The 21544-nt window shown below is 64.3% G+C and overlaps 1 protein-coding gene across 1 annotated transcript in view; it reads left to right on the top strand.

Annotated features, from left to right (window-relative positions):
* The first annotated feature begins 2434 nt into the window (after positions 1-2434).
* ZFPM1 (zinc finger protein, FOG family member 1) overlaps positions 2435-21544 on the top strand; it is a 69239-nt gene continuing 50129 nt past the window's right edge. Inside the window, exon 1 of the mRNA XM_082862585.1 lies at positions 2435-2748. Within this exon, the coding sequence (XP_082718711.1) occupies positions 2709-2748 (40 nt within the window). The 5' untranslated portion in view covers positions 2435-2708. The remainder of the gene's footprint in view (positions 2749-21544) is intronic.

Raw genomic sequence — 21544 nt, 5'->3', positions numbered from 1 at the left:
AGGGCTCAAACTCATGTCCCCTGCATTTGCAGGCGGATTCTTAACCACTGCACCACCAGGGAAGTCCCCTGTTATGGCGTTTGATGGGCACTTGACCCGCGCAGGTGCACAGAGCCCTGCACTTGGCTTAAGGCTCTTCTGTTGCTGCCCGGAAATTCTTAATTTTTGAACAAGGGGCCCCACATTTTCATTTTTCACTGAGCCCTGAGAATGATTTAGTGGATCCTGGTCAGCAGGACCTGCCTCTGCCTCTAAGTCCCTGGGCAACTGGGGTTGTCTCTGCTCTCAGAACCTGAAGTGGCCAAAGTCCTGCCACTCTTTTCCTCCTGCACCCTAGACAGACATCACTAATTGATCGTGGTTCTCCTCTACCTGCTGACCCTCAGAACCCTCCTCAACACAGACCTCCAGGCATTCCAGCAGCACCAACCTGGGCGTCACTTTCTATGCATGGAGCCTCAAACCCAGCACAGGTCCAGCCTGTGGCCACCTCCTCCAGGAATCCCCCTGACTGTGAGGTTCCCATCCTGTAAAGAGGCCCCCTTTGGGGAAGGCAGCAGGCCCAATGAGAAACCCAGACAGGTGGGGCCCCTTGTCCGGTTGACAAACATGTGGGAGCCCTGGGCCGAGTGAACCAGCCATCCATGGGGCCCATGCTCCCCAGAGGAGGGGTGCAGCACCGGGTAACTCTAGGAAGGCTGTACCCCTTGGCCCTGGAGTGGGAAGAGCTGGTGAGCACGTGACCCCGGACAGGTCTCTTGGCCTCCCGGCCTTAGTGTTCTTCTCTGTCCAGTGGCAGTGGCTGGTCCTGGGGTAGACCTCAACCTTCTGCCCTGCCTGCCAATCTCCTGCCCTCCTGGGAACAGCGGTAGGGCAGGGGAGAGTGCCCAGGTTCTGAAGGCAACCTTTTCCTCTTCCGTGGGGCAGGGGCAAAGGTAACAGGAGTCAGAATGGGGGGGGGGGGTCTCACGGGCAGAGTACTCAGTACCTAGCCAGCCTCCATATGTGACAGTTGTGATGATTATCTGATGCCATCAGATGGGTGGGCCCAGCTTTCTGGACAGGCATCCAGGTGTCCTGTTTGCAAAGGTCTTCCCATTAGCCCCTGGGCCCTGCTAACTTCCTATTTCTTGTGAATATGGGGGGTGGGGGTAGGCACCAAATGCAGGCCAAGAATGTTAAAAGAATACACTTGAGCCCCCAGGGACAACTCTAATGGTGTATGACTTTGAGCCTCCCTGGAGAATGGGGGGCCTCTGGGATCCCATGAACATATCCCAAAGAACAGAAGGCTCGGTCTCCGTTTCCATGGCTGGAACAGGCAGTACTGACCTCGCTCCCTTCTGACTGTTCCAGGCGGGGAGGGGGCTTAGGGGTTCGCTCAGCCCGCGAAGGGTCTTCTTCCTGGGCCTCCAGCAGGGGCGCCCTTTAGAGGCACGGCCGGGGGAGGAGAGGCCCAGAGGGGCAACGCCTGGGGGCAGCTGCGGGGGGAGAAGGCACAGGCCGCTGGCTTCCACACCACCCCCGCCCCCGATCTCCAGCCATATCTGAGCCCAAGGGAGGGGGACCCGAAGTCCCCCACTCTCCACTTGGGGCTGCAGCCACCGGAGGTGGCGAACCCCAGGGATGCCGCTCTTCCACCACAGCCTTGGGCAGAAGCCCCACCCTGTCAGAGCCGGCTCCAAACCCCAAATCTGGTCCAAGGCAATGTGGAGCGTCAAGGCCTCGGGCTTCCTGACCCGGCCCTCACCGTCCCCCATCCCGCGGGCCGAGGAGGGTGGTCGCAGAGCCCAGAGGTTCTGGGCGGGACCGAGGCCCTGGAGGCGGAGTTACATAGCGGGGGGCGGAGTCATGGGCGGTGGAGGTCGGAGCCATGGTTTGGGGGCGTGGCCTGGGCGGGGCTTCGGTGTCCAGGAACCGAACCAGGTCAGGTCAGGCTGGGGGGCGGAGCTGCAGCTGCGCCGAGGGGGCGGGTCCAGGGAGGTCTGGAGCCCGGCCGGACGCGGGGCGGCGGGATGCCTTGGGTCGCCGAGTCTGAGCCGGGTCTGGGGACAAAGCGGCAGGGCCGAAGGAGTAGTCGAGGAGGCCACAGGTCTACCCGGGGCCGGGGGCGGGTTCAGCTCTCTGGGGGCGGGGCCAGATGGCGGGGCGGGGCCATTGCGGCGAGGAAACAGGGCCAGTCCAGGGGCGGGCCAGGGCGGCGGGGCGGGGCGGGGCCAGGGCCGCGAGGTAACAAGATCCGCCCGGGGGCGGGCCAACTCTGTGCAGGCGGGGCGAGGCCGCGGCGCTGGGGGCGGGGCCAGCGGTGGGGGCGGCCCCGGAGGCGCGGCGCCGTGACGCGGACGCCCCGCCCGCACGCGCCGAGCGCCCGGGCCGAGGCCGCCCGGTTCGCCGCGCGCTGCCCGCAGGTTCCATTGAGAAGAGCCGAGCGGCGGCGGCGGCGGCGTCTGCGCGGAGGCGGAGGAGCCGGCAGCAGCCCGCCGCCCGCCGGCCCCGGCGGTCCGCGCGGCCGCACAGCAGGGCCGAGCCTCCGGCCTCCGCAGCGGCGCCGGGCCGGACGCGGCGGGCTGGGGGCGCGGGCCGGGGCGGCCGCGGAGCCCAGGGGCCGGGGGCATGAGCCGCCCCGCGGCCCCGCCGCGCCCCCGCCGCCCGCCGCCGCCCGCCAGGGGCTAGAGGCGGCCGCCACGAGGGCGCGCGGCGCCGGAGACATGTCCAGGAGGAAACAGAGCAACCCCCGGCAGATCAAGCGTGAGTCAAACTTTGCCCGCCGGCCCCGACCCCCGCCGGTCCGCCCCCGGTCCGTCCCGCTCTGCCCGCGGCGCCCGCGACCTTCACCCCGCGCCGCGCCCCCCACGCTGTGTGCCAAGCGCGCCGTAATCTAATCTCCGCTGGCGGGCCGGTCCCCCGCGTCTCGGCACCGGCACCGGGGGTCCCGCCTGGTGGGGGTGTCCGCCCAGAGGGCCGGAACGGGGTTGCTGGGGGCGCGGCCACCTCGCGGCCTGCCCCTCCTCCGCATCCCCCGAGATGGTGCGGCGATAAGGCGGCCCGATCTGGGCTCAGATAAAGTTTAAAATATTCCATTCTGCAAGTCCCATCCTGATAAGATCGCTCTGTCGGGACGGGCTGAAATTGTGATCTTATCTCGCGCGGTTGACTCTCCCAGGCTTTGTATCTAGAGGGAGAAAGAGAGAGACCTGGGAGGGAGAGGGGGCACCCGGGGCGCGTGGAAGTGCACGGCCAAGAGGCGGAGACCCGCCGGCGCCCACCCCCACTCCCGCTGGCTTGCAGAGCCGCCTGGCTTGGAGGGTGGAGGTGTAGCTACCTCAGCCCACGCGCTGGGCTCCAGCCTTGTCTCTGGGTCTCGAACTCGAGCCTTCCCTGCCCGGGGACAGCCTCCTGGAGGTCCTCCCCTCCCTGTGTCCCAGCCAGGACTGCAGGGGCGCTGTGCGCTGGGTGGCTTGCGGTCACACACACCCTCTAGCCGAGGGGTCGGGGAAGGGGTCTCCTGGGACTCAGTCCTGGGCCAGGGTCGCCTCCGCACGCGTCCAAGTGTCTCACCCGTCTGGCCCGCAGGCCACTCCCCCGGTGGGGGAGGGGGGGCAGGCAGCTGCTGTGTCCACACTGATGATGCCCCCCGGAGATAAGAGCGCCCCGTACTCTTGAGGCCCCTCGGCTGCCTGAGCTGGGAGAGAGAGGGCAGTGCACAGGAAGCACGGCTCCCCACCCCACGCCAGTAATAACTTCGCGCCTCTGCTGCCAGGGCCAGAGTGCGGGGCCACATCTCCCCGGCCAGACCAACAGGTCGCTGGGGCTGCCCAGGAGGCGAAGAGGGGGCCAGACCACTGCCCAGCCCCATGTTCCCCCGCACTGCCTCTTCTGTCCACATGACCATTGCCACCAGAACCTTGTGTGCATGCTCCTGGGGGAGTGTCTACTCCCGAGGTCCCAGAGAGGGGGAAGGCAAGCATGAATCCGGGTTCCCGTAACCCGACTCCTCAGTGTGCAAGCGGGACCTGTTTTCCGAAAGTCGCTTTCTATCAAGTCAACTCAAGTATTAAAACCACCCACAGGTCCCGATCTGCGCTGGTTCTCTGGTTTCTTTTTCCCCTCCTCCCCTGTGCGCCTCTGTTCGGTCTGTTCTCGTGTGTGCGTGTGTATGTGTTTCAGCGTGATGAGAAATGCAGATAGCGCGGGCAGGGAGATCGCAGGTTGGGAGCCGATCGCCAGAGCCGATAAGGCCCAGAGCGGAGCGAGCGCCCGGGCTCAGCTGGGTCGACCGAGCGGTGCGTGTTGGGGATAGGGACCAAAGCGGGCGCGAGGGCGAGACCCCGCTGTCCACCTTCAGCGCGCCCGGTAAGCGGGCTGGGGAGAGGGCCGGCCCTGGGAGGCGGGGCCGGGGCACCCTCCCTTCAGCCCGCGGCCCCGGGCGCCTCCTCCCCCTGGCAGATCTTGGCGCGTTAAGATGCGAGCGCTGATTGTCACCAAGCGGCGGCGCCCGCACGCCCGCCCTCTGCCGCCCGCCCTCTGCCTGCGGCTGTGCGTAGGGCCCTGGCGGCTGTGTGCCCGCCGCTCTGGCCTCACCTGCGACCAGGCCGCGGGTGTGGAGGGGAGGGGCCCGAGCGCTTGGGCCGCCGCCCCCCCCGGGGCCCCCACCAGAGCCGGGGCGCAGCTGCCCGCGCCTCTGTGCGCCTTTTGTTCCGCGCAGAGATAGATGTGCCGCGCTGATAAGGCGCACAACCGATGGCGGCGGCGATAGGCGCGCCCATTTATTAACTTCAAACGTGGGAGCGGGGGAGGGCGAGGCGGGAGCGCGGCCTTGGCCGGCCAGATGGCTGCGACGATAGGCCGGGCCGCGCTGGCGGGGAGCGCGGGGCGGAGCGCAGCTCGGGACCCCCGGCGCCCTGGCCCGCCGAGGTTTCCTCCCGCCCGGGTCGATGTGAGCTCAGATAAGCGCCGGGCCGGTCGGCCGGATGGCGATCTCCCAAAGCGATAAGAGCCCTTATCTATGGCCACCAGGCCCCGCCGGGTTCGAGGCAACAACAGCGCGGGGGCGTCGCGGCTGGGGCGAGTGGGGGGCCTCCGACCTGCCGGGGAGGGGTGGAGGGGCGTGCGTGCCTGGGTCCGTTTGGGCGAGTTTTCATCCCAAACACACTTCATTGCCAGGAAGTTGATCCTCCCCCTGCGGGTGGTACAGTCCGTCAAAATGAAAGAAAACTGACTTTGCACCGGCCAGGAGCGGGGAGGAGGGAAGGGAGGACACCCAACCCTGATTCCTATTAGATGGTGTGAGATAGCAGAGTCAGGGGTGTCACCTCCAGAAGGAGAGAGGGTGTTTTCCCCCTTGAATCAGGTTGGTGTTGGTGTTCTTCCTGTCGAGTGGTAAGTGTAACCTGCGTGGAGTTTTCTTGAAAAAAGAATCGAAGTGGCTTCTGCTGCCGAGCCGAGGTTGGGGGGAACACAGTGTGCTGGCATCTCTTTGAGCAGGTCCCCCAAATCAGAAGGGAAGGTCTGCTCAGACCTGCCTTCATTCACTCAGGAGGTCCTCACTGAGCACTGGCTGAATGTGAGTACTGGGTCGTAGTCACTGCCCTGGGGAGCCAGGGGAGGGGTGAGCTGACCAGGGGCCGGCAGAGAGCAGTACGGAAACCGGGGAGGTGGGGGTGGATGGGGGCAGGTGGGGCACTGCCTGCAAGGGGGGACCTCCAGAGGGGGTCAGGAAGAGGCCAGCTGTTGGGGGTGCCTCCAGGGACAGTGGGCTAGCCTCAGTTTCCAACTCTGGAAAGTGGGGACAGGAGCAAGTCAGACTGGGGATGCTGAGGGGACCACAGAGCCCTTTTGCAGTAGGAGGGCCCCTGGGGACCATGGCTCCAGATGCCAAGTGGAAGTCGAGGCCAGCCAGGCAAGGGGCTCCCGGAAGAAGCCCCAGCCCGGACAGCTGCTCCATTGCAGACGGAGGTGTTTTTCACACGTTCTCGGAGCTTGGTTAAGCAAATTATTGGTGGCCACAGGATGACTCATTCACTCCGAGCTTTAAGCCACCTGCCCGCTCTCCCCAGCAGGCAGACGCCCACCTGGAGGCTGGCCGTGCCTCTGGTGAGGGCCGGTTCCGGAGAGAGACTGGGTTGGGCCGGAAGAGGGGTGAGGTGGTCTCTCAGTTTTTATGAACTTGAGAGGATTATCTGCACAGAGCGATACACCTCCCCCTGCCAGGTGTGGGAGGCTCCTGGGAAGCTGCCTGGTTCCCAGGGGTCACCTGGCAGCACCCACCACCCCACTGTGACGGCAGAGAAGCAAGGAAACACGGGCTTTGGCAGCCTGGCTGCCCGTAACTCGAGCCCCATGAGCAGGTGGCTGTGCCTTCTGCAGCCTCAGTTTCCCGTCTCGGGAAATCAGGTGTGACCTTGCCTGCCAACCGGGGGTGGACGGGCACCATGGCTGCCCTCAGCTGGCCTCCGCGCCCTCCTCAGAGCCCTGGGGGCATGGGGGCCAAGCTACAGTGAGCCAGGGACCCGGGCCTTAGAGACGCAGAGACTGGCTCCCAGCCCCCATTCCCTGAACCTGGCCTTGAGCAGAGTTCTGGTGGGCGGCAGCGGCCCCCCCCCCCCCCCCCCCCCCCCCCCCCCCCGAGCTCTCAGGCCCTGGGGCTGGGCCTTCACCGCTGGTTTTCCTGCATTCCTGGGCCTGAGGGAAGACAGACGGCTCATTTGCTCGTTAGATAGTAATAATGATATCTATAGTAGCTAATACTCACGGGGCTTACTCTGTGCCAGGCCACGTGTTATCTTAAGGCAGGTCCTGTTCTTACCGTTTACATCTTGGGGAAACTGAAGCACAGAGAAGTTAAGTTTCTCACCCAAGAAAATGACAGCCAGAGTTGGAAGGCAGGCAGTCTGGCCCCGCTGTGAACATCATGCTGCTTTCCCACAGTCTCTTGCCTTTGTCTGCCTCTGGGCTTCCCCGGCCTCAGTCTCCACACCTGTGAAACGGGCCTCTGGGAGCAGAGGTGCCCAGGGGTCTTTCCCCAGCCCTGCCCTTGCCAAGTGTCCTGTGACCTCCTTCTGGAGATGTTTCTGCGCAGGGTAGGGGGATGGGGTCCCAGGAGGCTTCATCCAGCCCTGCCAGTGCCCTGAGCCCCAGTCTCATCCCGCCCACCTAGCCAGCCCCTCCCGAGAGGTCACTGGGAGCCCAGCATGGCACCAGCACCGCCAGGGATTTAAATGGGTCAGTTGGGGAAGAAAGGAGGAGGGAACACGATGCCATTAATTGTACCCCTTATCTCCTGTTTCTATGCCAACCAGACGTTCCTGGGGCTTGCCGGGCTCGGGAATAACACTCCCGGGCGGACTATCTACCATCGACAGGCCCTCTCCTGGAGGCAGCTGTTGCGTCCCGGCCGCTGTCGCCAGCCCCGTAGCCCCGGGCCCGGGTGCCTGGCTGGGCTCCTGCCACCGACCCCCATACCCTTGGATACTCCTGGCGCTGCCCCATGGCCCCTGTCCCCGTTTCACAGACGGGGAGACTGAGGCCGCCATCACACGTTCACTCTCTGGACCTCACCTGCTGTTCCCTACCCAGGCAGGAGTGGCCTGGACCGAGAGGGTGGCAGGAGAGGTGGCAGCAACACCTGCAGAGTGTGCCCCTGTGCCTCCGTGTCCTCCGCTTTGGCAGCAGGAGGCGGACGGCCCCGTGGGTAAGGGCTCAGCCGCCTTCAGGCCACAGTGCACGTGTCCCTGTGAGGAGGGGAGGGCAGGCTCCCGTCAGGCTGCCCCCTCACCGGAGCCTGGGTTCAAGCCGAGACTTGGAGGATTTCTCTCTGGCTTCTTTCAGCCCCTTCCAGCCTCAGTGCCTTCGCCTCGGTTTCCCCATCTGCAGAATGGGGATGCCAACACTGGTGGTCCCTGAGCACAGCTGTGAGCACAGACGGGAAATACACGTCTTCGCAGACAGCTGCCAGCATCCCCATCGTCCTCCCCCGCAGTATCTTTGTGGTCCATCGGTCAAGTTAGATCTGTGGTTTCCAGCTTATCTGTGATGGACAAATCCCTTTTCCCAAGCTGTCCCCAGAGAGTGAAACACATGCAAGGACCCTGCCTAGGAAGTGGGGCCCGCACCTGCCCCCCTCCCGTCTCTCCTCTTCGTGGCTGGCCTTCGCCTCCAGCCGTTCCAGCTACAACTTGCCAGGCAGGTGCCCGGGCTGTGCACACTGCACACGTTGCTTGCCCTCTCCAGGCTGCGGTTTCCTCGTCAGAGAGGAGGGGCTGCACTGGGGAGTCGTCAGCGAGGTTCCTCTGTCCCCCACCCACCCCTCACCTCCCCGCCTGAGCTCTGGATGGGTTTGGACCAAGCCAGCCCAGAGTTGAGGGGCTGTGGGGTCGGGCAGCCCACTGAGAGGACCCCAGGGCCTCCTGTGTCCCTGTGCCCATTTCACAGAGGAGGAGCTGGAGGCCTGGAAAGGAACGGCGGCTTGCCGAGGGTCCCCGGGCAGCATCAGTGTGGGCGGCCCCTCTCTGCCTCAGTTTGCCCCCTGGTTCAATGGGCACATCCCAGTCCAGTGCCCCATTTTGCAAATGAGCTTTTGAAGACATCGGGAGGCCGGGACTAGAGTCCTGCCTCCAGGCAAGGAGGCGATGAGGGCAGTCTGGGTCTGAGAGAGGCCGCCCCGCCCTTCTTCCCCCCGCCCCGCCCCCCACCCCCCACCTTTCAGCTCCAGCACCACAGCCCCAGCTGAGTGGCCTCAGGGAGCGTCTCCTGTTTTCTCATCTGTAGAACAGGGGTGACACGTGACACGGCATCTACCCCAGAGGCTGTGTCCGGTGCCCACGCGGGGCTGGGACACAGAAGGTGATGAGCAGAGCACACCTGGGATCCCAGGTGAGATAGGGGCTGGGCTGTTGGTTGATGGGTGGCGTGTTGCTCCCACCCACCCCAGCTGTCCCTGGGACCACTGGGCGGGCTGAGGACAGGGACCTTTGCCTCCGGGCCCGGGGGTTCCATCCCCACCCGGTGCCCCACAGCGGGGAGTGGGAGCTCAGAGATCGGGGCCCGCACCGTCCTCCGAGGGCTCCGGGCTGCAGGCCAGCCCGTGTCTCCGGAGCGGGAGGCCACTGCAGCGGGGGGCTGCCACGTGGCCTCGAGTCCTGGCCTTGCTGTGACCCTGTGGGCAGGTGGCCTCTCTCCTGCCTCGGTTCCTGCTTTTGGAGCAGAAGCTTAATAAGAGCACCTCCCTCCTGGGGCCTGCATGTGGGGTCCATGAGATTCCCAGATACAAACTGTAAAGTGCGGTCCCGCAGGCAGGTCCTTGGCGGACGTGGCAGCCCTGGGAGCTGCTGGTTGCACTACTGACGTTTTGCCAGAAGCCCCAAGGGCTGGACGCTTCACACAGAGGCCTGCCTCCCACCCTCCTCCCCTTCGTGTGTTAGTTTTTGAAGAGGGAGGGAGTCGTGGGCCGGGTGCCCTGACTGCACTGTAGGCGGGGCGGGCCCCGACCCCATCAGTCCCTTTCCTGCCCAAGGGTCTTACCTGCTGTTACGATTATCATCGTTATTGACTGACCCATTTTACAGGCAAGAAAACTGAGGCCCTGGGAGACAGTAACATGCTCAGGAACTTGTGATCCAGGAGCTGGGTCTGTGGACCCCAGAGGAGGGCCGAGGTTTCTCTGGGCAGTGCCCACTCGGCCCCCCAGTCACCTGTCCTGCCCTCCTGAGTCATCCTGTGTCCTCCCAGGGCCTCCTGAGCCCAGCTCCTCCCCGCCTCCCCTCCCTCCTCCCTCCCCCCGAGTCTCCTGTTTGGGAGAAGGCAGTGCCCGCTGGGGCAGGAATGTGGTGGCTGACCTTGGGCCAGAGCTGGGGCACAGATAGGCAGGCCCCTCCCCTCTACCTCCTGTCCCTCCATCTGCCTCCCCTGGGCCTGCCGGCTACACCAGGGCCCCATCACCTCTTTTACGGGAGGGGAAAACACGGCTGTGGAGCCGTGTTTTCCCCTCCCGTAAAAGAGGTGATGGGGCCCTGGTGTGCAGCTTCCGCGAGCCCCGGCGTGGGGCGAGCTTGGCCCTGGCCCCAATGCTCCTGGTTCCCACGGGCCCCACCCCAGGGCTGGAGCGGAGTGGGGACAGAGACCCAGCCAGTCAGCCTCAGAGCCTACCCCCTGTAAGCACTTCGCTGGCGTCCCCTCCTGTGATTCTCCATACACCCACTGAGGTTGGGGTTCTCAAACCATTCTGCACCCCAAAAAGAGGATCAGAGAGGGTGGGTGGTTGCACCAGGGTCACACAGCACTCGAACGATGTGGAGATGGGGTTGATGGGGTGGTCTGTGCAACCCTGTGCCAGCTGCTAGACACCCCCAGAAGTGGCGGGCGGGCTGCTTCCTGGGAGGAGGGGGCTCTGCACTTGGGTGGCTGCCGGAGCTTCCCTGCGGTGGGGCTCTTGGGCTCTGCCGGGAGGCTTACCTTGCCTCCCTGAGCCTCAGTCTCCGCCTCTGCAGGACGGGGATGCCTTGGGGACACCGGGCTGGGTGCAAGTCAGTTGGTTCCCCTACAAAGTACAGCTGTGATGCTGAGCTCGCAGGCAGCGAGGCTGCTGAGACCTTACAGCAGAGGTCCAGCCTGGGCCAGAGCCTCTGCGTCGTCTGTCGTTTGTCAAAGTTAAAATGAAGAGGAAGGGGGACACCTCTCCCCTCCCCCATCTCCCTTGCACTGCTTCCTGTCAGTTCCTCTTGGTGTCTCACTTCAAGACCTCCAGCTTTCCCGATCTGCCCTGGCCACTTGCACCTGCCACAGCCTCCTGCCTTCATTTCCCTCTTCTCCACCCTGCAAGTCAGACCCGGGGAGCAGGAGGCCAGGGGGCCACAGGGCCAGGGGTCTCGGCTCCTTCCTGCGGTGGGCAGCGGGGAAGAGCTGCTAGAGAGCCCTCCACTGGAACAGCGGGCCCATGCTGGCTGCACTGCTGGACTCTCAGCTCCCAGGGAGGGCTTGGTGGGCCTGGGGAAGCCCCTCGCTGCCCTTCGGGCTGCTCTGGCATCGGGCCCTCGGCCCCTTGCAACGAGAGACAGAGCTGAGGCTTCCCCCATCCGACCCGAGTTTACTGGGGCCCCAAGCTCATCCCGAGACTAACCCCAGCTCATGGTCACTGGTCGTTAGACCAGGCGTTAGCTGAGCATTTACTAAGCCCCGGCTGGGTGCCCAGCACTTGCAGCCATGAGCTCACGTCCTCCCCTCACAGCCTGTGAGGGGGGCTCAGCAGTTAGCCCAGTGCATGGAGGGGAAACTGAGGCTTAGAGGGTTTAAAGGTCAGACTCAGGACCGCGGCTCGAGCTCCCCACCCTGGGAGTGAGGAGAGGATGGCGACGGTTGTGGTGTCCAGGGCCAGAGCTCTCCCTGCGGGGCTTGGTGCCACCCATGTTTACATCCAGGAAACTGAGGCTTTCCTGCGGTTCCAGGCAGCGTCCAGCTGTGGTCTCCTTGGTGGCTGTGTGACCTTGGGCAAGTCCCTACCCCTCTTGGGCCAAAGTGGCCGCTGCCCAGCCTTCCAGCTTCAGGAGAGAGACCAGAGCCACAGCTGAACCGGCACACGAAGGCCAGGCCCTCCTGGGGCAGTTCCTGGTCACATGGACCCTCTCGGCAGCAGGTGGGGGGTGTCCTCGGGTGAGACTCTCGCTGCGCACCTCAGCTTAAGTGCTCCCAGGGAATGAGTGGATTTGGACGCCCTTTCCTCTGAATGGGCAGATGTGTTCTGTTCATGGGCCCTGGGTGCCCCATCCCCTGGGGCATCCCATGCCGGGGCCCTGAGGGCAGGCAGGAAGCCCCAGCGTTTTAGGGCCACACTGAGCGTACCCCGAGCCTCAGGTCGGGACCTGCGGGCGCAGAGCCCACCAGGATGTCCCCACCCTGCTCCTGGGGCTTGGGGCCTGGAAGAGGCTTCCAGCAGAGGTGATAGGGGACCCTGCGGGCCACAGGGCAGGAGGGCAGGCTGCCCACACCCCGGTCCCCCCACCATGCCCCCACACCACCCACCCTTTCCACTTCACGGGCCTGGCACGGCTCGGGAGGGCCTGGCACCACGCCAGCCCCACTGGGGCTCTGAGGTGGCCTCCTGCCTCAGTTTCCCCTCCTGCACAATATGCACACACCCGGCTCCGCCCAAACCAGACATTTTCCCAGAGAGCAGAGGGACCGCCCCCCGCCACACACACACTCTCACTGCAGTGGCCTTGATGGTCAGTGGGCACCCAGGCCCTCATGGGCCCCGGCCAGGTCCTCCTCTCCATCCTGGCTTTGCCCGCCGGGGCCTGGTCCGCCCGAACTGTCTCCCCGGTCCAGGCCTCTGGCAGGCGCAGGTTTCAGCTCCCGTGATAACTCGGAAAGTTGAACTGGCCCCATTACCGCGCCGAGATGGTTGGCGAGATACGGCCTTGATAATGGGGGAGATACGGCGTCTCGTGGCCAATGGCCCAGCCTCTCCACCCATTAACATTCCCCACCAGCGATCCCTCGCGCTATCTCCTCCATTTCCACTCCTCCCGCAGATAAGAATGGAAATTCTGACTTCATAGCTCACTGATTAAAGTGTCTGGATTTCTTGATAATACACAGATAAATTATGTTTTTGAAAAAGAAGGTAGGGAGGAGGGTGGGCAGGGTGGGGGCCGTCTCTCCCGGCCTGTCCTGTCCCCCTGGGCCGGCCATCAACCTTGGCACGTCCAGCCTGCACCTCCCAGGCCTCTGCACAAAGGCAGTGTCCGCGGGCCGGGCTGGGGAGGGAAGGTAGAGGCCTCTGCTGGGAAAGGCAGCAGCAGCGGCAGGGACCGTGTTGGAGGGAACGAGGGCCAAGGGTTGAGCCCTCGTGGGAGATTTAAACCTCCCCAGCTCACCGGAGCTGGGTGTGTGGACCCGGCTGCCTCGCCTCTGTCTCCTGGGACGTATCTCTGGGCCTCGGTGTCCTCATGTGTCAAATGGGCCCAGGCTTGGGTCTCTCCTCTCCCTCCCTGACCCCTAGAACGAGCGGTGCCTGGTTATACACAGTGGGTGCCCGGTAAGTCAAGGAGCCCGGCGGAGCCCCACTTGCCAGTTAGTTGGAGAAAGGGAGGGGCTCCCAGCTCTCTCTCCCTGCCCGGTCCCCAGCCACCCTGCCTTCAGAGGCCCGCCCGGCCGCCACGTGTGACAGCTGGCGCCCTGATGGGACTGAGGTACCATCTCCGCGTCTGTCTGGGTAAAGCTGCCTCCTTCAGCTGATGAGATCCGGTGCTGATGGTGTGATGAGTGCGATTAGGGCCACCGTGGGACTAATCCTCCCCGCTGAGGGACAGGTGCGGCAGCCACGGGCGAGGGGACGCTACAGAGGGGAAACTAGGCATCCTCGCCCCCTCGATGCAGAAAGCCCGGCAGAGGAGCTGCCTGGGGCTCCCTGCAGGCGCAGGGCAGCCGGCCATTTTCCTTGCTTTCTGCATTTATTTTTTAAGCACCTCTTGAGAAACGAGATTCTCTGTGGTCCCAGAGACAGGAGGCCTGACTGGACAGTCAGTGACATTTCTGGGTGGCTCTGGGACTCCACGCTTAAAATCCGAATGGAGCCATTGTTAGCTGATAGCTCCCTTCCCTGAGCGCTTGCTATATGCCAGGCCTGGGCGTGACCTGTGTTATCCTTAGAGTCCTCCCGGCATCCTGGGAGGGGCACCTCTGACCTCATTTCTCCTCGGAGGACTCAAGGCTCAGAGAGGTTGAGTAACGCACCCAAGGTCACACAGCATGGGAGGAAGCCGTAGAGACCTGACTTAGAGGCCTGGTCAGGGTCTGGGTCTCCCTCTTGGCTGCAGGCTCTGGGGATGTTGGCGGCCATGAGCTTCCCCCTGCCCTAAGAGGACTGCCCTCTCTGTTTTGGGGGAAAATGCCCAGGCACAGAGAGGGTGAGTGGCTTCTCAGGGCCACACAGCCCTGTCCAAGAGCGATGGATGATGGGGCGGCTGCTCCTGCTTGCGTCTGGAGGTCATTTCATCTGTCCTCAGAAAACGGGCCCCTTTGGTGATGATAAAGTCGGCTTCTTTCTGTCTTTGGGGTTTTAGTTTGTTTCGGTATTCTAAAGGAAGTCAGCCATTTCCAGTAAAGTGGGTGCGCATATGGCGGAGGGGGACCAGCATAGGGTGGAGTGACTGGGTCTGAATCCTGCCGCCTGGGGAGGGCGCCTGGGCAAGTGACTTACGGCTTCCTCACCTGTGCGGTGGGTGTGACCGCACTTCCGGCCTCCTCGGCCTTTGAGGCAGGAGACGGGAGAGAAGCAGGGAGAGCGTCCTGGGACACATGCTTTGGGGACGCGGGGTTCTCTCAGGGCACCTGCGGGGGTGCCTGCTGCACCTCCTCCTCGAATCCCGCCAGCATTCTTCCTGGGCTGTTGGTGGCACATGGCTCCAGGTTGCAGAGGCCCAGGCCCCTGTGCTCTCACACAGTGACCTGGGTGGTTCTGGAACATCGGTCCTGTGGCTCTGGGAGCCCTCCCCTTGGACCCTCTGCTTTCACCAGAGCCAGAGAGAGTGCAGAGGGAGGCTGGGGGTCCGCCCCCATCGCTGTGGCTCACAGGCACTTCCCTGTTCTGAGCCTCCGTTTCCACATCTGTAAAACGGGGCTGAAGACACTAAGACCTGCCCCACAGGCGCCAGGCTGGGAGTCAGTGGCCTGGGAGTCAGTGGCCCCTCTGGTCGTCTCCCCTGGGGCCTCCCTGTCCCCGCCCAGCCGTGCCCTCCCGGGGCGCACAGGACTTCTCAAGGAAGGAGCTCAGTACCCGCTCTGCAGACCACCACCTTCAAGGCCAGGGAGGCCCAGGTTCAAATCCCGGGCCCCGCACAGCCTTGCGGTGTCACCTCTCTGGGCCTGCCTGCCCTCGTCCTAAAACGGGAGTCAGCCCTCCTCAGGGCCCTTTTGCAGGGCTGGTGAGAGGGATCTGGGTTCTCTCTCGGGCGCAGATGCTCCCCTGCCGCCGCTGCGCCGTCACCCATCTCAGTGGTGACACCGACCCTCGGGACCCCTGCCCTTTCCAGCCAGGAGCTCCGGGCCTGGACACTGGGTGTGTTAGACACAGAGGGAGGGAGCCTGAGAGGGAGGCCCCTCGGCTCGGGTCCCGGGTGTGGGGGTGGGCTGGGGGGTGTGTTCCGCCCTCCCCCCGAACCTGAAAGAAAGAAAAGGGAACTGCGATAAAGAGCAGATAGGCTTGGTGGTGGAGCAGCCCTATCGCTGTTATCTATCTGCCTGCCTCTCCGAGCGGTTCTGTTGTTTCCTCTTATCTCACCCACCAAAATGCCAGGAACAAAGCCTGTGCACACGCGCTCACACACACTCACACACTCACACACCCGCGAGCCCACCGCCCTGCAACTCAGAGCCGCGAAAATGGTGCCACTAGATCTAAGGTGAAAGCAGGGGGACCGGGTTCTCGTAAAATCATCATCAATGTCTCCATCACTTCGCAAAGAAAGGGGAAAAATAGCCCTCCCTGAGACGAGGCAGCGAAGAATAAGAAGTGGCCCTACAGGCCCTCCCTGGAGGGAAGGACCCAGGCTTGGGGTGGGGAGCCAGGACTGGAGGCGAGGTCCCAGCTGTGCTGCTGCGTCCTGGCTGTGTGACCTTGGGTCAGTATCTTTCCTGCTCTGAGTCATTCATAGTGGCGGGGAGGGGAGGATTTAAGGAAGTACCTGCGCTCTAACCAGAGTTCTCCCCGAGCAGCAGACCTGGGGCTAAGACGGATCACCCTGAGCCTGGCACCCCTAGAAGCCACCCCCCAGAACCTGGTCCTCCCACCAGAGCCCCTTAGCCCTCAGGCTCCCCGGAATGGCCCAGCAGAGCCAGTCTCCCCGAGAGCCAGCCCAGGGCCCTCAGAGCCCAGTGCCACCCCCCATCCCACCCAGCATGGTCTCCCCAGAATCGAGCCCCCCACGCCCCACCCCCACAGCCAGGGAACCCAGGGCCTAACCTGTGTGTCCTCAGCCAATGGAAACGGGCATGCAAATGAGCAGGAGTGAGGCCTAGGGATTGGCTGAGCACTGTGCGGGGGGGCGGGCCTCCTGCGGGCGGGGCCCTTAGTGTGGGGAGACACTGCCCTGGGCAGGACCTTGCCCCAGTGATGGAAAACTGGGCACAGGGGGATGGACAGGCGGGCCTTTGGGTGACCTCCTGCTGACCTGCAGAGCCCAGACCCCCACAGCCTGAGTTGGGAGGCCAGGACTTGGGCACTCCCGAGATCAGTGCGACCAGCTCCGCCTTCCACTCCACGTGTCTGGGGTACCTCCAGCCCCTGTGCGTGCTGTCGCCTCCCCCTCTGCCCTCCCCCGCTGGGATTTTCACCTGGACCCTCCCTCTGCTGCCCCTTGGAGCACCAGGCTGGGGGCGGGGCCTCTGCACCATCCTGGGGAGTCGCGGTCCAGCCCGTTTGCCAAAGCTGCCTCGCAAACCTGCGTCGCGGTCTGTACGACGGGAGGCTCTGGCCTGTCTGCCTCCAGGGTTTCTGTGTGCTCCCTGGGCCTGCGTCCCCATTCACACAGTGAGGGCTCACACAGGAGGTTCTCCGGGGCGTCCTCCTCTAGCTGTGGCTGTGGTGTATTCTGGAAACAGGGTTCTCCACAGCTCCCATTTTAGAAATCTATCTGACAAGAGGCCATGTCCATAGGAAGCGTTCAAGAAACTTGGGGGGATTCTCACGATGTTCAAAGGCACTTTGCACCTCTGGGATGTCTTGTTGGCAAGATGGGGCCCAGAGTCCAGCCAGAGGCCTCCCCCCCAGCTCCCATGGCACCCACAGGGCTCTGCGACCTGAAACGCAGCCACAGGCGTGGGCGTTTTTCGAAAATGCATAAGTGGAAAGTAGCAGAGGGGCGAGGAGGGAAGGAGTTCGGGCTGAGATCAAGGGGAAGGAAACGGGGAGGGGGCCGTCAGACCAGAGCCAGACTGCCGCTGGGTGACCACGGCAGGGCAGCGGCTCTGCCTTCCCCAGCACAGCGCAGGGCACACAGCCGGTGCTCCATGAATACTCCTCGACCGGGCTCTAAATCTGCCCCCCCCCCCCGCCGGGCCCTGTCCCAGGGGAGCAAAGCAGAACCAAGGAGCAGAGGGAACTGGAAGGAGAATAGCCCCTGCGAGGGGTCGCGGCCACGGGGGTCGTGCGCAGATCCTCGGCCTCACTGCTCCGGGGCTGGCTGCGCAGATCCTCGGCCTCACTGCTCCGGGGCTGGCTGCCTGGGAACGGGTGGACGAGAGACTAGGCAGAGGCAGATGACATGTCGGGGGAAGAGCGTTCCTGGCAGAGGGAACAGCAGAGGCAAGAGCCCTAACCGGGAAAGAGGCGTGACGGCTGGGGAGAGAGGACAGCAGCTGGGACAGGCCTGGTGCTTGGTCTGGGCTCCCTGGGTATTCCTGGATGGGGGCGGGGGGGGGGGGCGGAGGCGCCGGGCTGCAGGGGTTGGAGCCAGGCCAGGGAAGCCTTGGCCCACTCCGTGGGAGAGCAGCAGAGCTGGGCCATGACCCACTGCAGAGGTTTGCCTGGGACCGTTCACGGGACCGGTCAGCTCATCTGACCTCTGTCATGGACATGCTCCCCAGCATCTCCAGCCCCGATCCGTGGACGCAGGAGCAGACCCCGGCAAGCCCTGGCCTATCTCTGCACTCAGCAGTGGCCTGGGGCAGCGTTGTGGGGAGGGCTGTGTGTCTCTGAATCCCTAAGGAAGGGAACAGGCACTCAGGGAGCACCTGCTGTGTGCTCCACGGCACTGGGCGGCAGACTCGTGTGTGTGTGTGTGTGTGTGTGTGTGTGTGTGTGTGTGTGTGTGTGTGTGTGTGTGTGTGTGTGTGTGTGTGTGTGGTGAAATACAGATAACACAGAACTCACCGTTTAGCCATTTCCAGTGTGAACCTCAGTGGCAGTAAGTGCGTTCAGGAGGCTGTGCGGCCATCAACACTATCATTTCCCGAAATTTTCCGTCTTCCCGACAGAAGCTCTGTCCCCGTGGAACGCTGGCTCCCTCCCCCTTCCAGCCCTGGGCGACCTGCCTTCCACTTTCATCCATGAATTTGAAGCTGTTGTTTTAACTCCCAATGTTTCAGTTGAGGAAACGGGCTCAGGGAGGTGAGGGGCCTGCCGGTGGGATTTAAGCCCAGGTGCACCGCCGCCCCCAGCTTCCTGGACACTGTGGCTCTGGGCCCCATGGAGACGAGGGATGCACTGGGCCAGGAGGTCTGGGGTCCAGCCCTGCACAGCCACCACCTCCCCGTGGGCCCAGGAAGCACCTCGGGACCTCAGTGGGAGCAGAGTAGATTGGCTGCCCTATGACCCAGGCGCACCCAGCAGGGATACAGGCCCGCCCAAAGGACCCTGCTTCTTCCTTCCTTGCTGCACGCCATCCCCGGGGCACTGGAGAGACACCTGGGGTAGTGTGGCCCCAAGTCTGGACACTAGGGTCTCCCAGGCCCGGTGTACATCCCGCTGCTGATCTGCAGAGCATCAGGAGGGCCTGCCTGGAGGGAGAGGAGCTAGCCACCCCCCAGGGCCGTGGCACCATGGTGTGAATGAAACCCAGAGCCCAAGTGGGCGCGGGAGTCCCCGTGACAAGAGGACCCTCTCACGGGGGCCCTAGTGTGGGACCTGGGGCAGTCGTGCCCGAGGGCTGGGTCTGCAGATGAGCCCGGGCAGGCCTGCCCTCCTGGTACCTGGCCACGGGCCCCAAGGGGCTGCAGCCCCAGGGGTGAGAGCTGAGGAGGGCTCGGCGCCTGGCCCATGCCCCTCGGGGTCTCCCGCCCCGCCTATCAGATGGCAGGGCCCTGTCACACCGGGGCCTCATCCCCTACCAGGAAGCCGTCTGCCTCTGTCCATCTGACGGCAGGCCACGCGGGATGGCTCCATGAGCTGCGGCCCCACTCCCACCTGTCAGTCCTTATCGGCCCATCCGGAGAGAACCACTTCAGAGCCTGTGGCCCCTGTTCTCGGGCACGACTTCCGTCTCCTCCTCCGGGGGCCTCCTTCATACTCACAGCTCTATGCCGTGGCCTCGGCCACCCTGCCACGTGCCGTGGCCTTGGCCGCCGCTCGCGCCCGCGCTGTGGCGTCGCCCCGCCCCCTCCCCACCAGTCACACGTGGGGTCTCTGTCACATGCTCCAAGTGCGTTCTTGACAACCGCCTCGGCCCACAAGTGGCCTCGGGGCCCTCCCCGCCCCACCCAGGCCACGTGGTCTGCACCCCTCCCCCAGGAGCGTTCGTAATCGGTTCTCCAGAGTGAAACAATCTCGTGTAATCTATCAGCGGCTATCGGGCCCATCGGAGGCCGGGAGTGGCCGGGCCCGGAGATGGCGCCAACCTCTAGCCTTGATAAAGTCTCCGAGTTCAGCAGTGATGAATGTTGAGTAAGTGCAGGCCGCCGATAGGATGTTGACTTGGCAGCCCTGCGGCTCCGGCTGAAACCAATCTCTCCCCTATCAGCCGGGCTGGGCTTTCTGGGCTTTCTCAGGCCCCGCTCTTTCTTCCCGCCTCCTCTGCTCCCCTTTCTCTCCGCCTTGCCCGCCTGGGCCCCTGCCCCCAGGGACCGAGGTGGGGGACCAGCCCGCTGGCCCTAGCCCGAGAGACGGGACAGGCTCTGGGCAGGGGAGGATGCGGAGCCAGACCAAGGAGGTGGCAGAGAACTGGGGACTGCCTGGAGGCGGTGGCTGGGCCTCAGCAGCTGCACGCTGGAGTCCTTCCTGCAATCCAGCATCCACATTCTTCCGCTTAGTTTCCCACGGTGCCGAGAATAAACCCCGGCCGGCCACCCTGCTGCTCCGGCTTCTCTGCCTCTCTCAGCCTTGGTGCTCTTTCCTCAGCCGCAGCGCCCAAACCCACCAAACTCTTTCCCGATTCCGGGACTTTGCACTGGCACTTCCCTCTGTCTGGAGTTCCCCATTCACAGCCCCAGCTTAAATACCGCCTCCTCCGAGGAGCCCTCAGTGACCACTCCCACACCCACCCACCATTCTTTATCCTGTACCCATCCTGGCCCTTCATGATACCCAAGGTGTGTGTTCACCCCCCACCCAGACTGTTTACCCCCATCTGGACCTGTTTGCTCACGGCTGACCCAGCACATGGAAGGCCTGGTGGAGGGAATCACGGTGCTCCTGCGAAGGACCCCATCCGGGGGCATCTTTATCTCCTGCAAAGCCCTTCCCTGTCCACACTGACGGCGGCTCTATGAGGTCGGTGGGTTGATACCCATTTCCCATATGGGTAAACCGAGGCCTGGGCAGGTTCCCCGGGCACAGCGCAGTCTCGGTTCCGCTTGGTCCTGAAGAGCCGTGGGGCCCAAGGTCCTGCTCTCTGAGGGCGGCCGCTCCTGGCCTGTTTCCCTCTTTGCACTGTGGAGCCGGTTGCCCCACAGGCTGGTGCTGGTGCGGGGCCTGGCAGAGCTTCGTAAGCTGTCGAGGGCGGTGCTTACTTGTCTCGGGGTCTGAGCCAGAGGGAGCAGTAGCTCCTGGAGGGAGGGGCCCTGGGTGCCAGCTGCGTCACACCCCTGCTGACCCCCTACCACAGCCAGGGGAGCAGACGGACACCCCCCGTTGCCTCAGGGAACAGTCCGAGGGGGCACACAGAAGTCACACGGACCAGGGAGGGGGGCTGCCCACAGGGGAGGGAGCCAGGAAGGGACACTGAGGCTGAGTGAGGGGAGAGGAGGCCTGGGAGCCACACAGTCCTGGGTCCAAGTGCCCCCAAGCAGGCCCCCATCTCTACAAACAGGGACGGTGGGTTTGGGGGGCCTCGGCGAGAATGCAGGGCTCGGGAGGAGAGAGCAGGTGGCAGCCCGTCGCTCCCGTAGCTGTAAGGCCTTGGGCAAGCTTCTTTACCGCTCTGTGCCTCGGTTTCCCCACCTGGACGATGGGGTGACACTAAGGGTCGTTACAAGGATCAGAAGCCCCTTGTGGGTGAGTCCAGAGCCCGGCCTGCTGCAGAGGCCGCCCGAGCACTTGCTCTGCTACCGTCGTCATGGTCACGGTGATGGTGGCATTACTCCTGCCTGGGACAGGCCCAGCGCTGCCCGTGGCCCCTCCTGCCCTGTGTGGCCTCGAGGGGTGACGCATGCCGGGGGTCCGGGCGTGGCCCTGGGGCCGGGGCACCTAAGCCCCCCAAGTTCGCCCGTCAGCTGCAGGCTGGCCGCAGGGGGAAGTGGTGGTGGCTGGGGCTGGTATGTGGTGTAGACCCCCGGGTGTCAGCGCCCCATCTCCCTGCATCCTGTGGGGCCCCATACTCACCCAGGCCTCAGAGCCCCAGGCCGGGCCAGCCAGCTTATCTTCCGCCAGTGGGGGCAGGGGGCCCGCTGAGGGTCCCCGGGGCTGAGTCCCTGGTCACACCACCCCCCAACAAGCAGGCTCAGCCCCCAGGCTCCCCTCTGGCCCCACCGCCACCACTGTGGACCCGGGTGGCCCCCAGCCATGCCCGGCTCTGAGCCCACCTGTGCCCCTCCCCCACCTGTCCCGCAGTCACCAGAGTTCCCGGTGCACCTACTGTGCACCAGAGCTGGGGATGCCCCAGTCTCCAGGTACAGAGAC

The sequence above is a fragment of the Leucopleurus acutus genome (genome assembly GCF_964270905.1).
Source record: "Leucopleurus acutus genome assembly, chromosome: 20".
Lineage (NCBI taxonomy): Eukaryota > Metazoa > Chordata > Mammalia > Artiodactyla > Delphinidae > Leucopleurus > Leucopleurus acutus.
This window is presented reverse-complemented; position numbering and strand designations above follow the sequence as displayed.